At 36.0% G+C, this 23,290-nt stretch overlaps 1 protein-coding gene across 2 annotated transcripts in view; it reads right to left on the minus strand.

Annotated features, from left to right (window-relative positions):
• Positions 1 to 23,290, minus strand: part of ZNF644 (zinc finger protein 644) — a 50,033-nt gene that overhangs the window by 7,068 nt on the left and 19,675 nt on the right. Inside the window, exons 2-6 of one of the 2 annotated variants that reach the window (XM_080349203.1) lie at positions 21,790 to 21,845; positions 10,153 to 10,225; positions 6,744 to 8,793; positions 5,747 to 6,302; positions 4,958 to 5,563 (exon numbers count right to left, since the gene is read on the minus strand). In XM_080349203.1, the coding sequence (XP_080205329.1) occupies positions 4,958 to 5,563; positions 5,747 to 6,302; positions 6,744 to 8,762 (3,181 nt within the window). In that variant the 5' untranslated portion in view covers positions 8,763 to 8,793; positions 10,153 to 10,225; positions 21,790 to 21,845. Of the gene's footprint in view, positions 1 to 2,293; positions 2,417 to 4,957; positions 5,564 to 5,746; positions 6,303 to 6,743; positions 9,062 to 10,152; positions 10,226 to 21,789; positions 21,846 to 23,290 lie in introns of those variants that run through there. The other variant, XM_080349204.1, reaches the window with a different exon arrangement.

A 23,290-nucleotide genomic window follows, 5' to 3' on the forward strand; every position in this document is an offset into this window, starting at 1 on the left:
ATGCAGAGATTACTATCCTTCTCTTACTAAACAGTAATGCCTAGATAGGTCCCATAACAATAGCTAAATAATTACAACATTCATGTTTAAACACAACTATTTAATTACAGAAAGAAATGGAGGTAAATATTCAACCAACGTGATTTCTTTTTAGTAGTTATGTTTACTTTAGAAGATGTGAAAAAGGCTTCATGAAAACAGGTGGAACCCGTATAAATATAGCCTCACTGTCTCCATACAGTTTCCAGGCTGCAGCCAAACTGGAAGATATCTGAAGATATCTCAAAACCTCTCTCAACTGCAACCACTTTTTAATAAGAAAAACTGAGATGTCCCCAAGAACAACACTCGTGGCAAAGTTTAAAACTAGTGTGTTCTAGTGAAATCTTGCATTAAAATCATTCTCTTCACAAACCTTACAATATGAAGTGGAATATCAAATAAAAACACTGTTTAGAAGCATATTTTCTGGTCTATGTGCCTTGCCTGCATTGAGCATGCTCGACTGAAAAGCCAATGAGCAAAGTCTACAACCTTTGCAAAGTTGCAACAGTTTTAATGGTAATGACTAAGTTAATAGAAACATATATTGGTTGCATAATGTTATAGCTTGAACTTAAGTGTCTCTAAGTCATTAGTTTCAACAAAAAGCCTTTGTCCACATGGTACAGGCCATTTATCTGGCTCAGCTCCAGCTGCTGAGATCAAAAGTTTTTATTTAAAAAGGTTTTGTTTCTATTTTTTTAAACTTTGTTTTTAACAACAGTTTGTTTCTAACTTAATTTTAAACAAACTTTGAGGTCCAATGACACAAGACTCAAGAGTTTTCTTTCAGTTCTTTTCAAGAAAGTGGCAACTGTTCTGGTAAGTATGCTACTAGTTCCCTAGCAAAATACATTTCTTAAAGAAAACAAACAAAAATACCTGAAAGCACCGTAACAAGCTACCTTTGCTTTTCCCATTTAGTATAAGGTAAGCTGAGGTGCAAGGAGCTTGTCTAGGATCAAACCTCTGTGTACTAAATATCCTGTTCACCAGTGTCTCTTCTAATGAATGATTGCTAAGATTTCAACGTGCAATTTAAATATATAACTACTGAAAAACATTTCACCAGTAGGTATATACACAAAGTAACTTACCACAAGGCTAATATCAAACCATAGGAGTGAAAAATGAAGTCCACTATCCTCATATTTCTACTGAGTTAGTATGAAAACTTTGAGAATCACTAGCTAAAGGCACACACTCCTACACATTAGGTATTACTGCATCTGCTGACTTCCTTCTAAATCTACTTTGTTTTAGCATTAACTTAGTATAATGTAAGACCTGGCAGCCACAGGTCCAGTCTGTATTTCTTTTAGCCTTCTGCAGAGAAAGCCTGAAACTGCTTGTCATTCTTAGCATAATGAGTTACATCTGCAGACAAGAAAAGGATTTTCCAAAGCACAGTGTGACAGTCTGTGCCTGTTGACACAGAAAACTGACAGTTGCCCTTCTTAATCACAGAATATTCCAGACTTTGTATCTCCAAATTTTCCTGACTATATTCCATCTCTGCTTCTCAATTTGCTGTTGATCATACAAAGTCCCTCTAGTCTCAGCAATAATCCAAGTAAACTCAGAAATTGTCTACAGGCAAGCAGGTCTCTGGAAATTAGTAAAAATACAGAATATTAGAGGAATTTTAAAATGAAGTATGTTTTAATAAAAAACAATAATAGCAGTGCCAAATGCTGTACTACACTTACTCCATGTCAGACCAGGTAGTTTTTGGGTTGTGAGCCAAACAAGAAATGAAACCAACTACATACAATACGTTGTTAGAAATACACAAACTGCAAAATTACTTGATTTTCCTGTTTTAAGTACAGTATTTTTAGTAACTGAATGTACTAGATTGTAAAAATCACTTTTTTTGTTTGGTTTGGTTTGTTGGTTTTTTTTTCCTCTATCTCATTTTTGAGGTATTTTTTAACATTTCATTAGAAGGCCAACTAGCTGGTTTGGAAGTTGTGATATTGTAGGAGAATGAATTTAAGCAATCATCTCTTTGTTCTGCTTACATACCTTAAGTGTTTGATCCATAATAAATGAGTAAGAATGAAAATCGGACATGAGAGTGGACAACAGCAACATATCTTTTCTTAAAAGTTGCTGAAGTTTTATGGCAAATACATTGTTTACCAGCAGAAGCCTCAAAATTATTTTGAATTAACAAATGCTTTTGTCCAGTCTGATGAGGAAAATGTATCATAGACAGACTTGCTTTTACATCTGTAACAAAACATACCTGTCCCAGTCAAAAGTCCAGCACTCTTCTTTCGTGCATAAGCGCGTAAGTGGTTGGACAGGCTAACAGCACTTGTAAACGTCGTATTGCAATGCACACACGTTCTAAGCTTCACAGGCATACCTATCATTCAAAAGAAAACTATAATCCAGTTCTCTCTTCAAAAAATGAAATTCTCAAAGCGTTGTAAAAAGTTTTCTGCAATAAAGATGGTTTAAAATATATTCACTGCATTGACGCAATTGTTTTGTATATCAGAAGGATCCAAGTTAATAGTTATTAATTTTCCATGTAGTGCTTTAAGCCAAACCATGTTATTTGGAAAAGAACAGAAAGGAGGCAACTTGAGCCCATTAGGCTACTCTGCATTTAATACCTACTATCAAGTTCCTATAGACCGCCACAATATGAAGCTCTAATCCCACAATGCAATCCTGCAATTTGAACAGCACAATTCTGTCGAGAAATTTCAGAGCTTGCAACATTTCCAATAAAAAGAATTTTAGAAGTCTGGTTGACAAAGTCGTAATTAAAAGTGTTTTACCCACATTACTGAAGAGCTCAATACTAAATTAGGCTGCTGTCGAAGGCTCAAAGAAAAAGGTGGTAAAACACACCACTGAACAGCTGTTAGACAAAACATTTTGTTCAGTGCATTTTCTGTTCATTACTTTAGATGCGCAATCGATAATGAAAGTTAATGATTTGAAGATTCTTGCTAAAATCTTCGTGCTAAGTAAATGATCAACAAAGGAACATGCTCTTTATCACAGGAAAACAGTGAAACAATACTGAACTCCTCACTTACCAGACAAAGAAACCATTATAACACCTCTGCTCAACTCCACCATAATGTTTCTCCCTTCATTTTACTAAAGATACATTGTTTTGGTCAACTAATATTTCAAGTTCTCTACTAATAAATTCTTAGAAGAATAAATAAAAAAAAGCTAAAACTACTAGCTCTAAAGCCTCTGTTTGCAGGAAATAAAAACTCCTATTCTCCAGCAGCCCACAGAAGACATGCTGTTTTTTCAGGCAAGTTACAGAAGAAAAACACCTGGCTGGTAAAAGCCTTTTTAAAAACTAAAACCAGAATTAGAAATATTTGCCCTTTTAGGAAAAACAGAAGAATTTCAACCCGATGTTAAATATTTTTCTTATTAACTCAACTGGCACAGTGCGTTAGTTGTCAAATTCTGTTACCTCATCCACAGATAATTATAGGGCCTCATTTGTAACTGTTAGTACTATGCAAGCATATGTTTATTTTTACCTGGTTGTTCATCACAACCAAAATGGTGCTACCTAATATTCAGTGGTAAATATTAAGCAGAAAGCAATACACTGTGTCAGGTCTGGCAAGCTATTTCTTTAGAATTGTTTTATAAACCTTTTAGTCTGTCAAAGACACACTTCCCTTATTAAGCAATCTCCTGTTTTAAAGGACAACCACAGACCTCCAGAAGACATTAAATGTAATTCTGTACTACCTCTACTATGTCATTTTAGAAGTCACCTTTGTAAAGAAATTGCCACACTTTTGCAGTCTCCTAAAAGAACTTCTGAGCACATTGGATTGTTGTTTTATTTGTCGAAAAGAAGACAAGAATCTAGGTGAAAAAGTAGTAGGCACTGCCAGTTCTACTAACCTGCACTGGGTAACAAGAAGAAAACCAACAGAACCAAAAAGTCAGGGGTATCAAAACAAGAACCTGCTCCTCAAACTAAATAATCCTGCAGCATTATAAGGTGGTTTCCAAACAAGAAATGGGTAAATGCGAGCTCTACATACACATTAAAAAGGATGTTGTAAGAATTGCCCAAGACTAGAAATAACTCTTATTTGACACATAGGTTAAAAGTAACACTCTAAAACTTTGCTCTATTAGTATACAGAGTATCTAGGAAGTTGATTATAGAACTGTTTCATTAAGCACAATCCTCAGCGAGTGGCAATCACTACCTGTATTGGTCAAGGGCTGTGCATCAGAAACCTGCTGGCTAGAACTGTATTCCAACAAAGCTTGAACCAGCACAGTTCTACGCTCAGGACAGACAGATCCTACACAAGCATCAGGTTCTCTCACAGCAGCCGCAATTTTGAAACGAACAAGAACTAGTCTATGTTGTAAGAGTATGTTTGCCTAAAAGCATCAAAATTAGTCGACAGCGATTCACCAATTTGGAATATTATGCATTTATAAGGGTATCAACAGTTCTGTTAGCTTGAGCAAATGCTGCTTTGCACAAACCTCAAAGATTTAAATGAAGTAGTTCCCAAACCAGCTGTTCTAATTCCCAGAAACAGGGTTACAAGCCCAAACATTTCAGAACTGTTAGTCTACCAAATATGCCTGGACACTTCAACTCGTTACTGCAGGATGTGTCTTCTTCCTTACTGAGGCTCATTTTGTGTCTGCTTTGAATTTGTAGGCCCAGCCATATGCAGAACGGAAATTGTGTGCCATGCAAGAACCCCTCAGTGCTGCCGAGGGGTGCTTTCAGTGTCAAAAATTGCTGTGCTACCTCTTGCAGTCAGCGTCCTCTGGAAATGAAACAAGTGAACAGAATCCCGAATAAAATACTCTGCACTTGCACATGTTCTATGAATTAAAGGATTATTTGGAAATGTTGTCAAGACAGCTAGAAACATCTTCTTACCTGACTGCATAGTCAAGTCCATTTTTTGTGGCTGATACATCAATGGACTGTCTTCATTTAGTGGAAGAACACACTTCTGAACAAACCTCTTTCTTGCAGTTTGATTATGAATCTTTTGAGGAGAGATATTAGGATTCCTTTCTTCTCCTAACCTCTTATTTTTCAGGAGTTCTATCAGTGTAAGTGACTGATTTTTTTTCCCATCATGTAGTACTGCTTTTGTTTCATCACATTCATTTAGGAAACTCAGCCCTTCTTCCTCTGATGCAGACACAGATGTATCTTCAGTCTTTAGGCCATTATGGTATGCTTCAAGAGGTATAACATTCTGAGATAAAAAGTCATCATTTGATGCATATTTCTGAGCAACAAACGGTCTGGGAATAATGCGGCGACTGTTCAAAGCCTTTAGGATTTTTTCATACTTCTCTTCATTTTGCATCATCTCATTCAGAACGCAGATCGGAGACTTGTGCGCATCCCACTTGGTTTTGCCAAGTCTCTTCAGGTGTCCTCGCACATGATTAGACAATCCAATTTTAGTATCAAACCAGCCTCCACAGAGCTGACACGTATGCTCAGAGGAAGTTTCAGATTTCTCAATCGCTACAAAGAAAACAATTTTCATGTTTTTTGACAATTATATGCAGTTAAACACCACAACAGCAAATCACAAGGATAAGAAGAGAGGCTTGGCAACAAGATAAAGCAAGTCTTGTTTAGTGTTCAATAAATCCCTCTATCCCCTTTAATTTATAAACAAAATTACAAAAAGAAAACAAACCTTACCTTTTCTAACACGTTTAACAGGAGTTCCTGTTCCAGTTCTTTTAAAATGTTGCATTTTGTCACTTGTTGCTATCTGTTCTGGTGAAACAACATGACGAGCTTCATAGCTTAGTCCAGCTCTGTGAAGATGTCCTCTGACATGATTAGACAATCCAACACCTGTTTCAAAGGTTGCTGGACAGTATGGGCAGGACTTCTTTTCAAGTGACAAATCAGTCCAATGGAAAACTGAATTATGCTTTGGCAATGCGGATCCCACATTTTCTAAATTCTGAGGATCATGCAAATCATGCAGGAAGTTACCACCCTCAGCATCTTCATAATACTCAAAATAAAAGCCATCATTCTGCTCATAACCAAGTGCCGATTTATCACCAGCTTCATGATCTTCCATTTTACCTTTGAATATGGGGAATAGGTTTACATGCTCCTGATTAATATCACTGTAAGATTCATCCTCCAGAGACTGTGTAGTGTAATCACATAGTTCAACATTATCCCATGAACTTTCATCCTCCGTTTCATAGCTGTCTTTTTTCTCAGCAGAGTTAAGTTTCTGTAAAACAACAACAGTAATTTTATGCAGAAAATCTGGATAACAACCCAAATAATCTCCTCTAATAGAGCCTTTCCTCTTGGATTCTTTAACCACTCTTTTTACAGCTACATGCCTACAATCTTTACAGCCTTCTGCCCTTTTGCAATCAAGATTACTTGGATCCATGACAAAACAATCATTACAGGGGCTACTTGATGAAGAAAATACATGTAAAGAACTGACAGAGTCAACCTCTTCCTTTTTTAAATGCAAAGGATAAGAGTCACTAGATTTTTTAACCATTCTGTAGTTTTCTTATTTGTGTCTATATAAATAATTACTGCTTGTTTTCACCCTAGCTTTCTGCTTTGCTGCTTGATGAAAACAATTAGGTTTCTGCTCAAAGCTATTTCTAATTAAAAGGGTCTTGTTTGTAGCATTTAGATTGCACACACTTACAGATGACTGTGAAACGCTTTTCCGAGCCTTCTGTATCCTGTAGGGTCTCTTGTGAAGTTTTGTGAAGTTACTGGACTGTGAAGTGGAGCCAAATGATCTTTTTACATCCTGTTTTAAAACAGAGTTCTTTGGAAAAGTAGATGATTGTTTGATCAACTGTTTTGTCCTGCTACTGAAATCCAAAGATTCTTCTATTATGCTGCCTTTTCTTTTTTCTAGTCTAATATGGCTACCAAAGGGCTCAATGCATGATGCTGGATGCAAATATTCCATGTGTTTTTTTAAAATGCTTCTAGCTGAAGTAGTAAATGGGCACATCTTACACATATATGCTGATGACTTTTTTGAGGATCCTAAATATGGATCTTTCAAGGATGCCTTTTTCTGTGTTTTTCTCTGGGACATGTCGCTACCGATAATTGAGCATTTGACTACTGCTCCATGAGCGATTCCTCGATGGCATTCCAGTTCATTTTCAGTCACAGCCATGAAATTGCATTCCTCACAGCAATAATATCTTTTATCTTTTTCATGGGTCTTTGCATGCTGCACAAACGTTTTGGGACAATTGGTACCAAACACACACTGTGGGCACTGTAACCGTGCGCTCCTACCCTCATCCTGAAGTTCCTTCAGCTCACGGATTTCTTCCATCAGTTTCTGCCTTCTTTCCTGGTGAATTATCATATGTTTAAGAAGTGAATTACGATCTCGAAATGTCCTTCCACATTCCCTACATGCATAGGGCCTGGGGACATTGAGATGTCGGAAATGACTGTTCCCATCTAAATGGTACATCATATGCCTATGCAGATGCTTCTTCTCCCTAAAATTCACATTGCACTTTGTACAGGGATAAAACGATGGTTCATCAGTACTGAAAGCTGATGGCGGTTCAGAATCATTCTGTTCACATTTATTTTTTAAAGTACTGGGAAAAAAAGTGCTACTGTGAACAGGAGAACTATCTTCTGCACAGTTACTAGTGGGACTATAAATGAGCTGCTGGATGGCATCAACAGCTTCCAGCTCTTCATCTGTGGATTCAGGCTTTACTTTACTCAATGAATATTTATGTGGTTCTATTATTTGTAGCTCCTCATTCTGATCTAAGAAGTCAACATTTAATAGTTTTGATTTACTAGGAATACAACTGGTATCACCAAAACAGTCTTCAGTATAGCGTGTTATTTTACTAACATCCATTTTCCTTTTTCGCTTTTTTTCTAAGCCTACTTTACAGTGGATGGGAGACTTCTCTACTGTTTCTTCATTTGTCATAAGAAACTGTATAAACTCTTTTTGTGGATCCCAGCTGGGATCACATCCCGATCCGAAATCACCTGTACCTGAGGAAACGCCTGTTAATGTATCAACACAATCATCTTTTACTAGTAAATTTTTATCATCCTCACAAACTTCTACTTGTCCTACTAAAGTGCTATCTACACTATTTCCTACTGATTTCTGTGAATCACAACCAATTGAAGCAGAGGTAGGTAGATTTTTAATGGAATGAGTCAGGTTCTTAGCATGTGCTACATCAGGTAACAAAAATAAAACTTGGTGCTGATTTGATTTCTGTGTTGTACTCTTTGCAGGCAGCTGAAGATCATGGACCACTGTCAAAGCTGAGCAGGAATCTGTGTGATGACCTACAGGCTGTCCAGTGGTTAATGAAACACTGCCTTTATTCATAATGGAAGTCTTAGTTGAGGTGGAGTGTGAAACTGGTCCATTAACAGCCGTTCCTCTAGACAAGATAAAGTTTTCACTAGAAACAGTAGGAGCACCAGTGTGTATAAATAGAGAAGTCTGGCCTCCACTTAAGGCTTTTTCAGATCTGTCCCTTGATAGCTCCTCAGGCAGAGTCAATGTATTGTTCTTCTGAAATGACGTGTCGCTCTCTTGTGGTTTAGGAATGCCACCTTCTTCCTCAGATATGAAAGTATCATCACACAGGATTTCTTCTTCTTCTTTAGCACCAATGACTTCAGTATTTATCTCTAAATCATCCATATTGCTGGTCTGTCCATTAAGTACATTTATACTAAAAAAAACAACAAAAACAAAAACCAAACAATAATCAGGCAATCACAGAAATAATGGCAAATTTAACTTACAGCTCTCTTTAGGATCACCCTTCTCCAAACTATGACCTAAAAGTATGGTTTGAATTTGTTAAAAATGTATTTTTTAAATCTAGGATATTCAATACAAGTTTAAAATGAATCAATGAAGCAATTAAAAATATATACTTTTTTCCCTATGCTATATTAATAACCATACAGCAAAACAGTCACTGCCCAATATCCCAGTTCAAAAAAGCCTGAACACCTGCACGCAAGCAAGACTGCGGAAACTGGACTGTAAAAAGCTGTGCAAATACATTCCACATGTACATTAACATAAACACAGTTTATCTTTGGTTGTTTCCTAGAAGTAAAGACTACCCAGACATCTGCTACTTATTTCAGTGTTTGTGGGGGGTTTTTTGGTTGTTTTTTTGGGTTTGTTTTTTAAATCATACTTCCCTTTAGCACCTAGGAAACTAAAATAATCTTTATGTATATCAAAGTATTACTTTTTTCAAAGTGCTTGCATACAACTGACGTGCTGCTGCACAGAAGCCTGCAGAAATGTTTACTTTGGTATTAAAGGAGAAAACACAACTAAGGTGATTTTGAACATCTGATTACTGATAGAAACATAGAAAAGGATCGAAGTCACTGAAGAAATTAAATATCTTCCCAGCCCCTTCTTACAAAAGGATTCTACTTGTTTTAAAATAAATAAATAAGATCCTGCTTATGTTATAATGCCATTTTAAAAGATAAGCAAATAAAATAGCATATTCTCCAAGATGGAAAAACCCCCACAATTAGAAGCAAATATTTAATTAGGGTTTACCTACCAGAGGAAATCACCATGTTGAATCCAGAGCATGACAATAATAGTATCTACTAGTACAGGGAACTACCACGTATTAATTCCCTCTGGAAGGCCTTGTGTACATAGATGTGTCTTTCTACAAGTGACTTTCGTTCATATACAAAATCATCTACCCAATGTTTACTGAGCACAGAGGAGTTACCTACACATGAAAATCAGAGCGTAATAAATAGGAGCGTGAACTTAAGTCTACCCCAGCATTTACCTCTCATATGGGTCCTCAGAACACAGTAAGCGTAACACATTAAAACAGCCATCTAGGAGCTGGAAACATCTATTTATATTTTACAGAAATCATATATTTTACCCTTAAAAAGTACTATTCACTTTGATCTTTTGGGGGATTTGATTCCTGCCTTTGGATACTTAGTTTCAGTCACTAATTAAGATTTTTTAATACAGCTCAGTTAAAAGGAGTCATTACCTAGACTCTTTGAATTAAGATGTTATAACTCACAACTAATATCCATGGCTCCCTGCAATGGTCCTTCATCAAAATCAAGGAAGACCACGCTTGACATCCTTTTTTCCTAAAGAAAGAAAAAAACTGGTTAAATGACACCACTTTCATCTTTATATGTCACACTGCAAAACGGCTCCAGCATTTCTTTTAGTTTTTCAATTCAACATTTTGATAGCTATCCACACAATTCAAAGCTAGCTACAGCCTCCTGGAAATTCTGTTATTGTGCTTGTTTTGTTTCAAAACAGCAAAAGGACAAAGCAAATACTTTAACCTCCTTTAAATTTGTAAAAATCAAACATTAATGTAATATGACATTTACTAGTTGGAAGACAAAAGTAACTATAAATATATTTAGAGTAGAAAAACAATGAAAAAATTTGCAATTAATAAAAAGTTTCCTTTGCTACTCAATCATTGAAATAGCCAATTTAGAAATACAGCAGTGCTCATACCAGATGCATAATAAATGCTTAAAGTGTATGAAATATTGTATTATTTATCTATAACACACTTTTATGCAAATGTTCTACCAGACACTCCAGTTCCTCATCTTCTCCTTTCATAGATTTTGCATTTCTTTGTTGGTTTGAGATGGGTCATTTTCCACCATAATAATGATTTCCAATAAGATCGCATTCAAAGCTATCACCCTAAAATGGTGATAATGCACCACCCAGCAGGAGTCTTTACATCACGCATACAAGTTAGAAATGGACAGTGAAAACATGCACTACGAATCAGTAATGCAAAAGTCAATAAAAAGAAGTGAAACCTCCAAGGATGCACAACAGCTCCAACAATTTTACAACTTAATAGTGGAAGCTTCATATAGTATCAGGCAGCAGAGACATTCACAAAAATGTTTAGAAGAAATTTAGTAAGCCAATTTTGCCTGAAAGATGTGTTTCCCTCATTTTATTACTGCAGAGGTAGACAAATGTATGCTCAGTCAATTTGAGAGCCTATATTAGCTTTTATCAACAGGAAGCAACGTTGCTAACGAAGTGGTAAATTCAGTGTTAATGAGTGGCTTCACTGTTACCACCTCTGAGGTAAAACCTTCCATGTTCCAAGTTACACCCATCTGTTCTGGTGTGAGGGGTTCAGAGGAAGAACAGACGCTTTCCATTTAAAGCAACTTCATCGGTACCCCCAGAGCAGCGGGGAGGCGAACCGAGAATATCCTGCCTGCCTGGAGACTGCAGCTCTCATTATCAGAACGGCTCCTGAAAACTTCTCACAGCTTTACGTGCTGAAGACAAAACCATGTTGCTCTACATACAAAACCATAGTGACGCTAAATATTAGTGTTAAAGCCTAAGTTTAAAAGGTGGCTAGGGCATGGTATGATCACCTTTAAACTGAGGCTCTCTTCATGAGAGTTATCATGAGCGGTATCTAAATCATTACTCCTTTCCATGTTGTGTATTTATGGAGATTGTGAACTACTCCATATGGATCTGATTAGAAGTCTTCTATGGCAATATTTCTGTCCCTACAAATTTCAGCCTTTGAATCAAGCCTGAAATGCTTTTATCAGTAATATTGCTGTTACATTTTAATAATTTTCTGCTAATTATCACATTTTTCCAGCTATCAGGGTGGCACAAATCACTATTTTATGTGCAGGACAACAAGAAAGTTTGCAGTTTTAACAGCACGGTATTAAAGAAAACATATGCAGTATCTTTTAAAATTATGGTAATTTAAAGTTTTGTGATGACACTGAGCTAAGACACAAAATTTCATTTACATTACCTACTCTATGTGTAGAAAGTTATGCAATAATAATGACAGGTATAACTAGACATATGCAAGAAAACATTTCGCATAACGCCATCATTTTTGAGGAAATGTTATCACCTCACTCCTACCATTCAGGGAGCTCAACACCCAAACTTACACCCTATTGAATCTGAATACTCTTGGGAAAAAAAAAAAAAAAGAAAAAACAATCATTGTAACAACTAAGATGTACTGAAGGCTATGCAATATTCTTTGCATATTTCCATCACAGTTTTAAAATTATCTTCTCTATACCATACCAGAAATACACAAATTACTAATTCTGTCAAAATATATTGTAATTAATCCTTACTTATTGTATTTGAAACATTAAATATCGAGATCATACTTTAAATTTGCCACAAGTCATATCCTGTTTTATCTTCTACCCAGGCAAGCACTATACAGTTAAGGTAGCTTTTATTTAAGCACAAAGTGCAATATACCTAGGAGATAGGTAAGTGTGAACATGGCAATGCTCAGAAAGTCTACACAAGTGTACACAATCCCAGGCTCAGACCTTTGTAACATGCTTTATCTAATAGGCTAGGCCAAATTCAATTCAATTATTTCAGTTAGGCCTAGACTGACTGTAGTGCAGTTAATAGTGTTATTTCTGGTTTACACACTACACTATTTACTATATAGGAATTATTTCATATTCAGAAGTAGAAAACAACCAATTATTTAGCCAATTAAGCTACATTCCATGTCTATTTAATTAAGTACTTTAAAATCTACATATTCTTTATGTTGTTTTCGTTCATAAAGTATCAGTTTTTAAAATCATAATGAGCTCTGCAGATATGACTGCCTGTGGCCACATAGTCTAAGCATTGAAAAAGTGTAAGGTCAGAACTATCTTCAAGCTGACAGATCATCATTTAAATGCCTTAAGCTAATCTTATTGTCTAAAAAATCTTGAACATCAGTATTTTTGCAAACTATCAGCACTTGCTATAACACCCTCACTACACTACGTCTTGAGGTTACTACAGAAGAAACGAGGTGATAATTGCATATTAACATAATTATTCAGTAATCCCTCTGAGCAAGCTTCCTAGGTCACTCAGTAATTCAAGTTAGATGCAACCTTCCTGTCATCAGATCTATGCTGTCCACTTTCTGTTCATTAATAATTCTTTTTTTATAGGAATGTACTTAATTCCATTGTTTGATGTACATTATTAATTGTATTTATTACCAGTATGTTCTTATTTCATAATGACAACCTTAGCTACGTAATAGAGTCACACACCATGCAATATCAGGTCATTAAAACTTACACTCCAGTGTTATGTGTACTATACTACTGCCTACTAGTAGTTGTAGTTAGAGATTTGTCAGTTTCTGTAACAAAACCCACTTCCATTTTACAAGAATTTATAATAGATCTGAAAGCCCACTGGAGCTGAAAAATTAAGATGGAAGAATTTGGTTGAGTTTGCGAAAAGCATTAAGTGCTTCTCTGTGCTTTGATAGTAAGTTTCTCATTAAATTCCTAAATATAAGCCAATGAACTAAAAGTCCAGAGCAACTATTAAGTGGCACAAAAACTTAGAAGCCATCTCCTGAATGGACTGAATTTACTCAGCTTGCTTAAAGTAAATGAAGAAATAGAAGGTCTTTCAGCAGTGCTGTAATGAAGGAAAAATGTACTTGTCCTGTGCTCTGTAAGGCTTTGTAAGTCAAGTTCTTTAAGTAGTTTTGTGAATAACCAGGACACTGGAGGGATTACTCAAATACTCAAGAGATAGGAAAGATTCAGGTTTCCACTGTTCCCATTTAGATTCTTCATTAAGACTTTGTTATGTAAACAGAGAAAACTAACTAAACCTATCATTCTGTCCACAGGCATTGCTGTAATAAAGCTTTCTCAAGTGACAGATATTAAAGATGATGGAACCAAAGTCACAGATTTTAGGCAGCAAACAGCAGACCTGAGAGAGCTTAAGTACATCACAGTACAGGACTAAAGAGGTATCTCCTTCCATTTGGCTCCACTATGTAGTCTATTTCTTCAACTTAATCACGGTAAACATCAAGCATGTAGCTTTCATCAAAAGTAAAATGTTTAAGAACCTTTGGAAAATGAAGGTTTGTATAGAGTAATAGAGGAACTAGTAGTGTATTAGCACAAACCAGACACATTGAGAAAAATAAACCCAACAAAACAAACAAACAAACAAAAACCTCAAGTTAGTTAGAGGATAGCTGGACGATATTTTTGCCCGTTTCATACAGTACTGCACACAGTTCACTCCTCCTGAGTTTTGGGTGTTACTTAGCAATATGAATACCCAATGTCAATAAAATCATGATACTTTGACCGGTAGAAGAATACCTATTACTCATTTTCCACTTCATCTCTTCTTAGAAGGTGTCCAGATCCACGCACCCTTCAAACAGAAACAGAACCACAAAGCCTGACAACCAGAGTATGAGTCAGTGACTCCTCTTGCCTTCCTCCAGCTCCTGTGTTTGCACAATAAATTCTCGAAAATACATTCCCTTCTGCACAGCAGAGACACTTTGTAGGCTGCCTTACTTAGCTCTGAAACCTACAAATGCGCCCAAACATTTCCGGATTTTTTCTGAACTTCTGTAGTGAAGAGGCTGCTTGTTCAATATGCACAACACCATGAATACTGCCCTCCCACAACTTACTTTACATACAAGTATATGGTTGTTAAAATAACTACAGTCTGAGGAGCTCCACTGAAAACTAGTTATCTTCAATTCAGATCCATAGCTGATCCCATGAAAACACAAACATTAGAGAACTCTCACAGATAGATAACAAGTCTCTCATATTAAAAATTATTTTTAAAGCAGTAAGAAAAATTACTGATACAACACTAAGAGGTTGTATTATGCCTAAATAAAGAAATACAAAGTTACTGCCACCCGCAATACGACCTGTTGTTATACTGTTGACAGATTCATTGAGTTGTCATATCTCTGTGGAAAAAAGCTGAACAAAGAGAAACTTTGAACTACGAGTCATCACAAAAGCAGCTTATCTTTTCAGGAAAATTATACTCAGAAACACCAAACCTGACGCACACTTCTTCAGAAAGTTTATTTACCTGAAACTTTTTCCTATTGAAACAATTTCTTCAAAAGCTGCGTGTCAGGTAGCAAGGAAAAAAAAAAATGTTTCCTTAAAAACATCAACATTTCAGAAACTTGATTTCTGGTCTAAAATGTTTAAGAGTGATATTTTAACATCTCACGTGTAAAAGGAAACAGTACACAACTGAAGAATGACTGTCTCACAATTCAGAAATCATAGTGGAGAATACCATTACTGCCACCAACCATTCTTAACCTTATTCCTCTAACATTGATTTGCTTGGGAAAATAAAACCAGTTTGTCACAATAGGGTGCATCATGCTAAAATTCAATACAGAAATCAATAAAATAAATGATGATACAATTTAAGTGTCACAAGAATCAGATGCATAACTTAAAAAAAAATACTCTTCCGTTGTAAGTGCTAATTGAGCAGTTTAAGATGGTTTCATTGGTAGAGACTTTTCAAATTGAATTAGGTATTTTTAAAAGATGCTTAGCCAGTACAAAAAACCAAGACTTTCAATCTGGTAACTTAAGAACAGTCACATATTGTCTAGCAACTCCCCACAGGCTTCTGTAACTTCCCTCAGCACTCCACAGTAGGGGACAGTCATGTTCCTGCAGCTCTTTGTCTAGTAGTATGATCTAGTTTGAATTGCATTGCCATTGGTTCCTACTAAAGACAAGAATTACAATCAAATATTGAATTTTCCTGTATGCAGATACACATGGAAATGACTAGCAGCATTACAGTAAGAGACATACTAAGTTTGAAAAAGAAAGACTTAATCCCTTGTGATAATACACACTATTTCTCTCCAAAACTGTTCTCTTACATACTTTTACATGCATATATAAATTGTTTTCCTTTATGTCAATATCACAGGCTCACACCTAAATAAACTAAATGTTTGAGAAAACACCTATCTAGTTCATCACCATTACCTGTGTTTTTCAGTCAGATGTATTCTTGAGCCTCAAGTATGGTTCCAAAAATTGTTTTTATCTAGACATAATAAAATGGATTATTTTAGTAACCACCAGCATTACGAAACAATAATGTTTTTGCTCATTACGGTCTATAAATAAAAGCCCTGCTCCCATCCTTGCTGTGAGACAAAATTTTTATCAGGCTACCAAAAATTAAGGGTTGTCAGCAGTACAAAGTCTAGTTGGTGGCCAGTATCTTGCACTGTATCCTGGGGTCAGTACTGAGTCCAATACTGTTCAACATCTTCACTAATGACCTGGATGATAGGGCAGATGGTACCATCTGCAAGTTTGCTGATGATATAAGACTGAGTGGAGTGGCTGATACACCAGTGGGTTGTGCTGCCATTCAGATGCACCTCAGTAGGCTGAAGGAATGGGCTGACAGAAACCTCATGATTTGATGCCCCGGGCCCGCCTTTCTATCTCTCTTCCAGTGTTCCTGTTTGCCAGAGTCCTCTTGCTAAATAAATAATATCATTACTCATTAGGTAAAGTAATATTATCTCATTCAAATTTATAAGCATGCATTTACCAAGTCTCACCACATTTTCTACTAGTATTTCTCCAATTCAGGACTTTCCACAGGATGAACCCCTCCTTCTGTGTCACCAATTACTTAGATGCCTTCTTGCTATGTCACACCTCAGAGGGGCCTAAGGATGCTGGATTCTCAGTGGCGGCTTTTCAGGCAATACAATAAAAACATTTCCTCCCCATAGAATCCCATCCCACCAGCAATGCTGCTGTAACTCTGGCCACAGCGAGTGACACATTTCACAGTGAGCGCGTGTCTAGGGGAGTACCCACATTCTTCCAGGCTCTAGTCTCACCCCTACAATCCTTACATGGGGGACAATACTAAAATGAAAGATCTGCTGTCACTGCAGAAGGTTCTGGCTTGCAGAGCAGAGGAAGCAGTCTCAACATGGAGCCATGTGCTGTCAAATTACTGCGCTATACATTCGAATTATGCTTTTCTTTGCAGCAAAGCCAATTTAAATAACTCTTGCCTCCTTCTACTCTCCCACATTCCTTCTGTCATACTTCATCAGCAATTTCATTATCTTGTTTAAAGGGCTGGGACCCACACACTGCTGAACTGGCACAACCAAGAGGCAACAATTCTGAGTAAAGGCACAAACCTTTACCAGCTTTGTTGACAAAAAAATCTACCAGGGAATCTTTTCCTAAAATTTATATCAATAAATTTAAAAGTGAAAATATAGAGAAGATTTCAGAAGGCAAAAAAGCAGCTTTGGCAAGTCCTCTAACTGCAAAAGACAACATTATGAAGAACACTACCATGAAGCAAATTTTATATTCTAAAATTACTTGAAATACCTTACTCGATCTAAGTAAACTGCTAGAAGTAAATGCTAAAATAATTCAACTAAGGAACATAAACTACATCTTCTGAGAATACTACTAACACTAGAAATACTATTAAATTACATATCAGATACGATAGCTAGATTTTCCATAGACATATACAAATGCAAATCCTTCCAGTAGGTTAAATAAAAAGTATTTTCATTTATAAAACACATCAGTAATTTTTAGAATTTTTAAAACAAATCTACTCCCCCTTAACCTATGTTTTGCAGAATCAAAGTCACTTTATCTGCTCAAAACTAAGTCCTTTTGAAGCCAGGTACTGCCACCAAGTGGTGGTGAAATTCTGTATGCAAATTTAATTATTCCACATGAATAGAACATACAGAACTGAAAACGTTCCCCCAGCTGCCAAATATGAGAAATGGTGTACTAACACAAAGACATTTAAAATTAATCAAAGCAGAACCTACAGAATTTTCATATCCAAATCTAAAACTGACTTTCCATTTAAAACTGTTTTTTTTCCTACGATTTGTTCTTTTTGTTCAGACACCTTTTGTGAATAGTTGAGTAAATAGCCCTTTCTTCCAATACAAATCCAATATATATCAACAAACTGTTTTTAATTTCCATAGCTCTGCGCAAATCCCCAATGATTACAACTACACGGCCACAAAAGTCTTATTTTCACCGTAATCCCAAATTCCAGAGAAAGGTGAATTCAGTAACCAAAGCAAAAGGCCTCTTAAGTTATAAACATCCAGCTTGTTACTTGGATAAACAATTGAACATACTTCTGTTAGCACGTAAAGACCACAGCCAGACTAAGAAGCATTTTTAGAAGTCAGGTATATTTGACTATTTTTACAGGATATTTCTCAAGTTCATTAAATTATATTGTTAAGTACTTGCATAAACTAGTCCTGAACTGTCAGTCCTATAGATCACAGATGAAAACTCGCATGACAACATGACGCTGCATAATGGACTTACAGTACAACTTTCTCAAAAACAACATTAAAAACATTTAAACCCAAATTTATTGAGACAGATCTTTGAACATGACACACTCCTCAACTTTGGAAAAATTCTGACCTTATATCCTACGATACTAAATAAAAGTTGTGATTCTTTTTATTCAGCATGACCTGAAACACATCTAGTAATTCCTCATGCTTTTTGCTTTTTTGAGTGATAAGTATTTGCTGTACATATTTTAACAGTGTCATGAATTTTAAGATTGTCTTTCCAACTAATGTAGAGACTAAACTCTGAAAGCATGCTATCTTTCCCAGTTATAAAAAGACTACCTGAAACTAACATTCTGCTTTTACTAATTGAATTTAAAACCTTAACGTAATGAATTACATTAGTGATATTAACTCATCTTTACCAGCAAACTGCTTCTCATCATCCTGTATGTTCTCAGTGATCAAGGGTTAAAAAGCTAATAAGATTGTATGTAACCGGCAGGTCCAAAAAAAAAATCTTGTTCCTTTTGAGATTAAATAGAAAAAATTCTGTCAACTTGGAGAAAGTTATCCTTACTGATGAACACAGAGAGTAAGAGTTTTTAAAAGACTCAAAGCTATATAACTCTTTACATGACCCAATGAACAGACAAGACTCATAATTTCAAGCGACAAGAAAAGACAAGGTTGCTCCCCTTAAAATCTGACCTCGCTCTGCACACTGTTACAGGGAAATTCAGCACAAGCATCTACTTTCTGTAGGGTTTCCTGTTACATAGAAGCATGACCCATTGAGTCTCGATAACACACTGAGACCAAGATTATTTTTTCCTAACTTTCCCCCGTATTTAAAACAAAATAGGTCCTCCTACGGAGCTCAGAAGATGCAGTCGGGAAGTCAGAAAACATAAGAAGACAGACTATGGTTATCATAACAAAGTACATTCACTATTTGTAAATAGTATCTTACATGTCTGTGTTTTTAGCTGGCAAGATTTTTTGTTTTTAACTTCCAAAAGTCAGGATTTTAAATCTTTTAAATTTGCACGAGAAAAGTGAATTATTTGAAATTAGAAGAACAAAAACCTCAAATCCTTTACTTAAAGAAAACGTACATAGAAAGCACATAATCAGAGTCATTAGGAAATGCATTTTGGTCAAGAGTACAAGAAAAACATTTAAGCAAATCATTAAGTTGCATTTTCAGCTATTGCTTTACATGACATAAGCTTACCCAAAAGGACAAGTCTATACAGAGTTGTGGGAGTTTATTGTTTAGAAGCCTACAAGATGCTGCAGCCACTACACTCATGAGTGGAGACAGAAGGCAGAGGCAGTTGGGAAATGCAGGTTGTTCTTTAGAATTAAGTCTTTTAGTCATCCTTGCTGCTGTTCTCTGAACCTTCTGCAGCTCTGCCATGTCGTTTTTAGTCACAGGACCAGACTAGTACTCCAGAAGCAATACACATTGCAATGCAATGCATCTATGGTACACCACAAATTTGTATAACCGGATCTGGTTTTTGTTTTGTTCTGGTTTTTGTTTTGTTCCCTGATAATGTGTAATATTTTCATTGATTTACTGACTATTCAGTTGTCATTTTCACAGAACTGTCAGAACCTCAAGATCTCCTCCAAGCATCAACAATACTGATCAAACACCACTACACTGCTTCCATGTATTCTTTCACACATTTTTCTGTCCTTTTGTTATGTATGCAAGAGTACAGTCTTTTTCCTCAGAGACCAGCTCTTTCCTATTATACACAGCTAACCATCATTGAGATGAAAGGTCTTTGGACTTCCATCCAGAAGATTTCATGCTTAAAGAACACACTCAGTTATTTATATACAAGACTTCTCAATTAATTTTCTGTATTTAAACCAGCAAAGAGATAACACAAATTAAGAAGAGAGAGAACATAAACTGAAAGCATTAGAAGGCACAGGGAAAAATCTAAATCTTTTTGTGAATTCAAGTCCCCTGCCTAGCCTTGATTATTGTTTTACACTCATCCTCAAATAAAGTATTGCCTTTTGCAGAGTTATATTTATTCCTTTTCTTAAAGCAGCACATTCCAGAAACTTGCAAAGTCTGGCTAATGCAGTAAACATCCTCTGCACATAAGTATATGCATACTACAGCAGTATAGCTTACTTCTAATTGTTCATAGCTCAGAAGACAATTCATAATCTAAGTTCTGAATCAGTTATACATTATACAAAGGAACAACACTGAATAGAGGAGTTATTTTCAGTTCCCACAAATTGTTCTGGTATAATCAGTATTTGAAAGTTGACAGCAGTTGCTCTAAAAAAGTCTTAGCAGAACAGAAGATAGAAACAAAGCAGGTCATGTCTATTTTAAAATGTACATACTACATTTAAAAAGTTACATTAAGTCTACATATTAATCAGAGATTAGAAATGAAGAAAAAGCTGACTTGAGCAAACGGGATCTCCCTCTCACCTCTTTGAAACTTCAAGTCATCACAAGCAGCTGTATTCTGAGACAGTATATTAGTGAAAGAGCAACCAGGGAACTTGAGAAGCCGGTTGTCGTTTGTTACAGAAGCCTATGTACACGAGTCCACCATGTCCTGTCTCCACAGTAGAGAACTTACAGAACTTTGGGGCCTTACCTAAAGATACGGTTGAAAGACTCAAGCTAAAATGGATTAATGCAAATCGCTCTTTGTTAAATGTTTCACATAATTTAATGAAGAAGAGATTAATTTTGAAGGTCAAAGTATTCCTGAAGTAGAACATAAGGAACATGAAGAGAAACAAAATCTGGGCTTAGGTAAATTATTTTTTGTCAAAATAAGAGCTGGGGGGAGCGGAGAGAAATGTCCAAGTTACAGAAAATTTTTTCTAGATGGACACTTTGCAAGTGCAAAGTCCTACAGCTCATCAGTACCACCAGTACATCTTCATATACTTTGTCTTTCAAATAGCGCTCAAAAAACCCAAACCAAACCAAAACCAGAAACCAACAAAATTTCAGTATTAAAAATTCAAAATGCTATTCTGGTAGCTGGTAAAATTTCCAGTATAGTTATTTATTAATAGAATAAGTGCAAGTTTAACATGCTGCTTAGACAATGCAAGTACACTCTCAGTATTTTGAAACCAGATGGATAATATGCAGAGGATGAAACTAATTTGAAGTACTCATAACTTTGGCTCACAACAGCTAGCAGAATGCCTTGATAGCTTTTTGACTATATTAGTTGCTCCAAGAAAAGCATAATTATCATAATAATCTTAAAAATTAGGGGGTGTGTGTGTGTTTTGTTCCTACTTTGGTATGGACATAGTGTTACTTCTATGATAACTTACCGTAATCAGGATAGAAATTTCAATACAATTTTCACTAACCACTTTTTTTCTGAATGTTTGGAAGTATGTGCTAATGAATTCATAGAATTTGAAAGAAAAACACCCCCCCCAACTTCTACTCACCTTTGTTTGTTTGATTTGCATTAAGCTGCAATATCCACTTCCACATTAAAACAAACCTGCAAAATAAAGCAAGAACTTACTGTACAGCTGTCATTGTTTTCTGCTTGTGTTCTAGACCATCAGAAAAGACAGGCAAGGTACAGAGCTAAGGAATCAACAGCTACAAATGTATTCTATCAGTTTTGTCTCAGGGTAGAAATACCAACATTCCAGTGGTCTTCTCTCAAATACACATGCAATTTTCAAATAACATAGGTGTTGGTACTTTAAGTAAAAAATCTACAAGAAATCACACCAAATATACACACGCTATTAAACTACTTGGGCAGAACAAGGGAAAAAAGTTGCATGGCAAGAAAAGCTCTGCTGTATTTTCTGCTTGTGCCTTCCAGGTCACCTATCTTAAGTTTCTCGAACGGGGAACAATGCACAGAAAGGAAATGGTTACAAACTAAAGGGATCTTTGAATCTTTTTAGCAAGAACAATCAACATATCTGAGATATGTTGGCAAAGTGTTGGGCGATTTTAAACCTGGGCCTCGCTAATTCCTCGCCCTTCCTAGGACAAAGTTGTGATTATTACTCTAAGTCTAGCTGGCTCATTTTAAAATCATAGCTTACTTTGCCTTCATGAAGGCTGACTAATGTCAGATTAAATGCTTTAATTTCAGTTTTGCTCATGGATCTTTAACAGAACTATACAAGGCAATTTTTCACCTCCTAGACTATATACCATTTGGAAGAGACTCTGAAAGTCACGAAAGCTGCACAAAATCAATAATGGATTTGGATATAGCATCTCTACAGAAATGGGTCTACTTCTAATGAAGACACAACAAATAGCATACAGCTATGCAGAGAGGGTTATTTGTAGCTAGACTAAACTACTGTATCCATCACCAAAACTAACTCTGAGAGACCTATCCTCACATACTGCCTAAGATTCCTTCCCTCCATTTGTTCACACACACACCTTTCTGATTCTGAGTTCCTCAGTCAGTTTGTGTCTCAAAGACACCTGCCTAAATTACAAAGAGTAAGGAAAGACAGGCCTTTCAGAAAAGTCTTGCTGGGCAATATAAAGCAACAGAAGACACGTCTCCAAGCTCCTTTCCCTAGCCCCAGGATAATTTCCTAATTATCACATTGAACTGTAGCCTTGATGCCTTAATGTTATTCAAAAGATATGTTAATTTCTCAAATAAGTTGCATTACAGAAAAAAAATGAAAATTCTTTAGTCATGTTTTAGAGTAATATTCACATTACTAGCCTAGAGAAGCAAAAGTGCTATTTTCAAGCAGTGGTGGAGCCCTACTGTATGTTACAGAAGGTAAAACTAAAGGTACAGTTAAAAATGCCCAAAAACCACAACCCCCACGTATGAAAGGCCAAAACACCTTTCAAAAAAACGGGAAAGAAGTTCTATGCAGGCTTTACATTATTAGATGCTAAGATTCACATAGTAAACCTGCCAATTTCAGCTGGGCAAAGCCAATCCCA

Source organism: Nesoenas mayeri (genome assembly GCF_963082525.1).
Source record: "Nesoenas mayeri genome assembly, chromosome: 8".
In the NCBI taxonomy this organism is placed as follows: Eukaryota; Metazoa; Chordata; class Aves; order Columbiformes; family Columbidae; genus Nesoenas; species Nesoenas mayeri.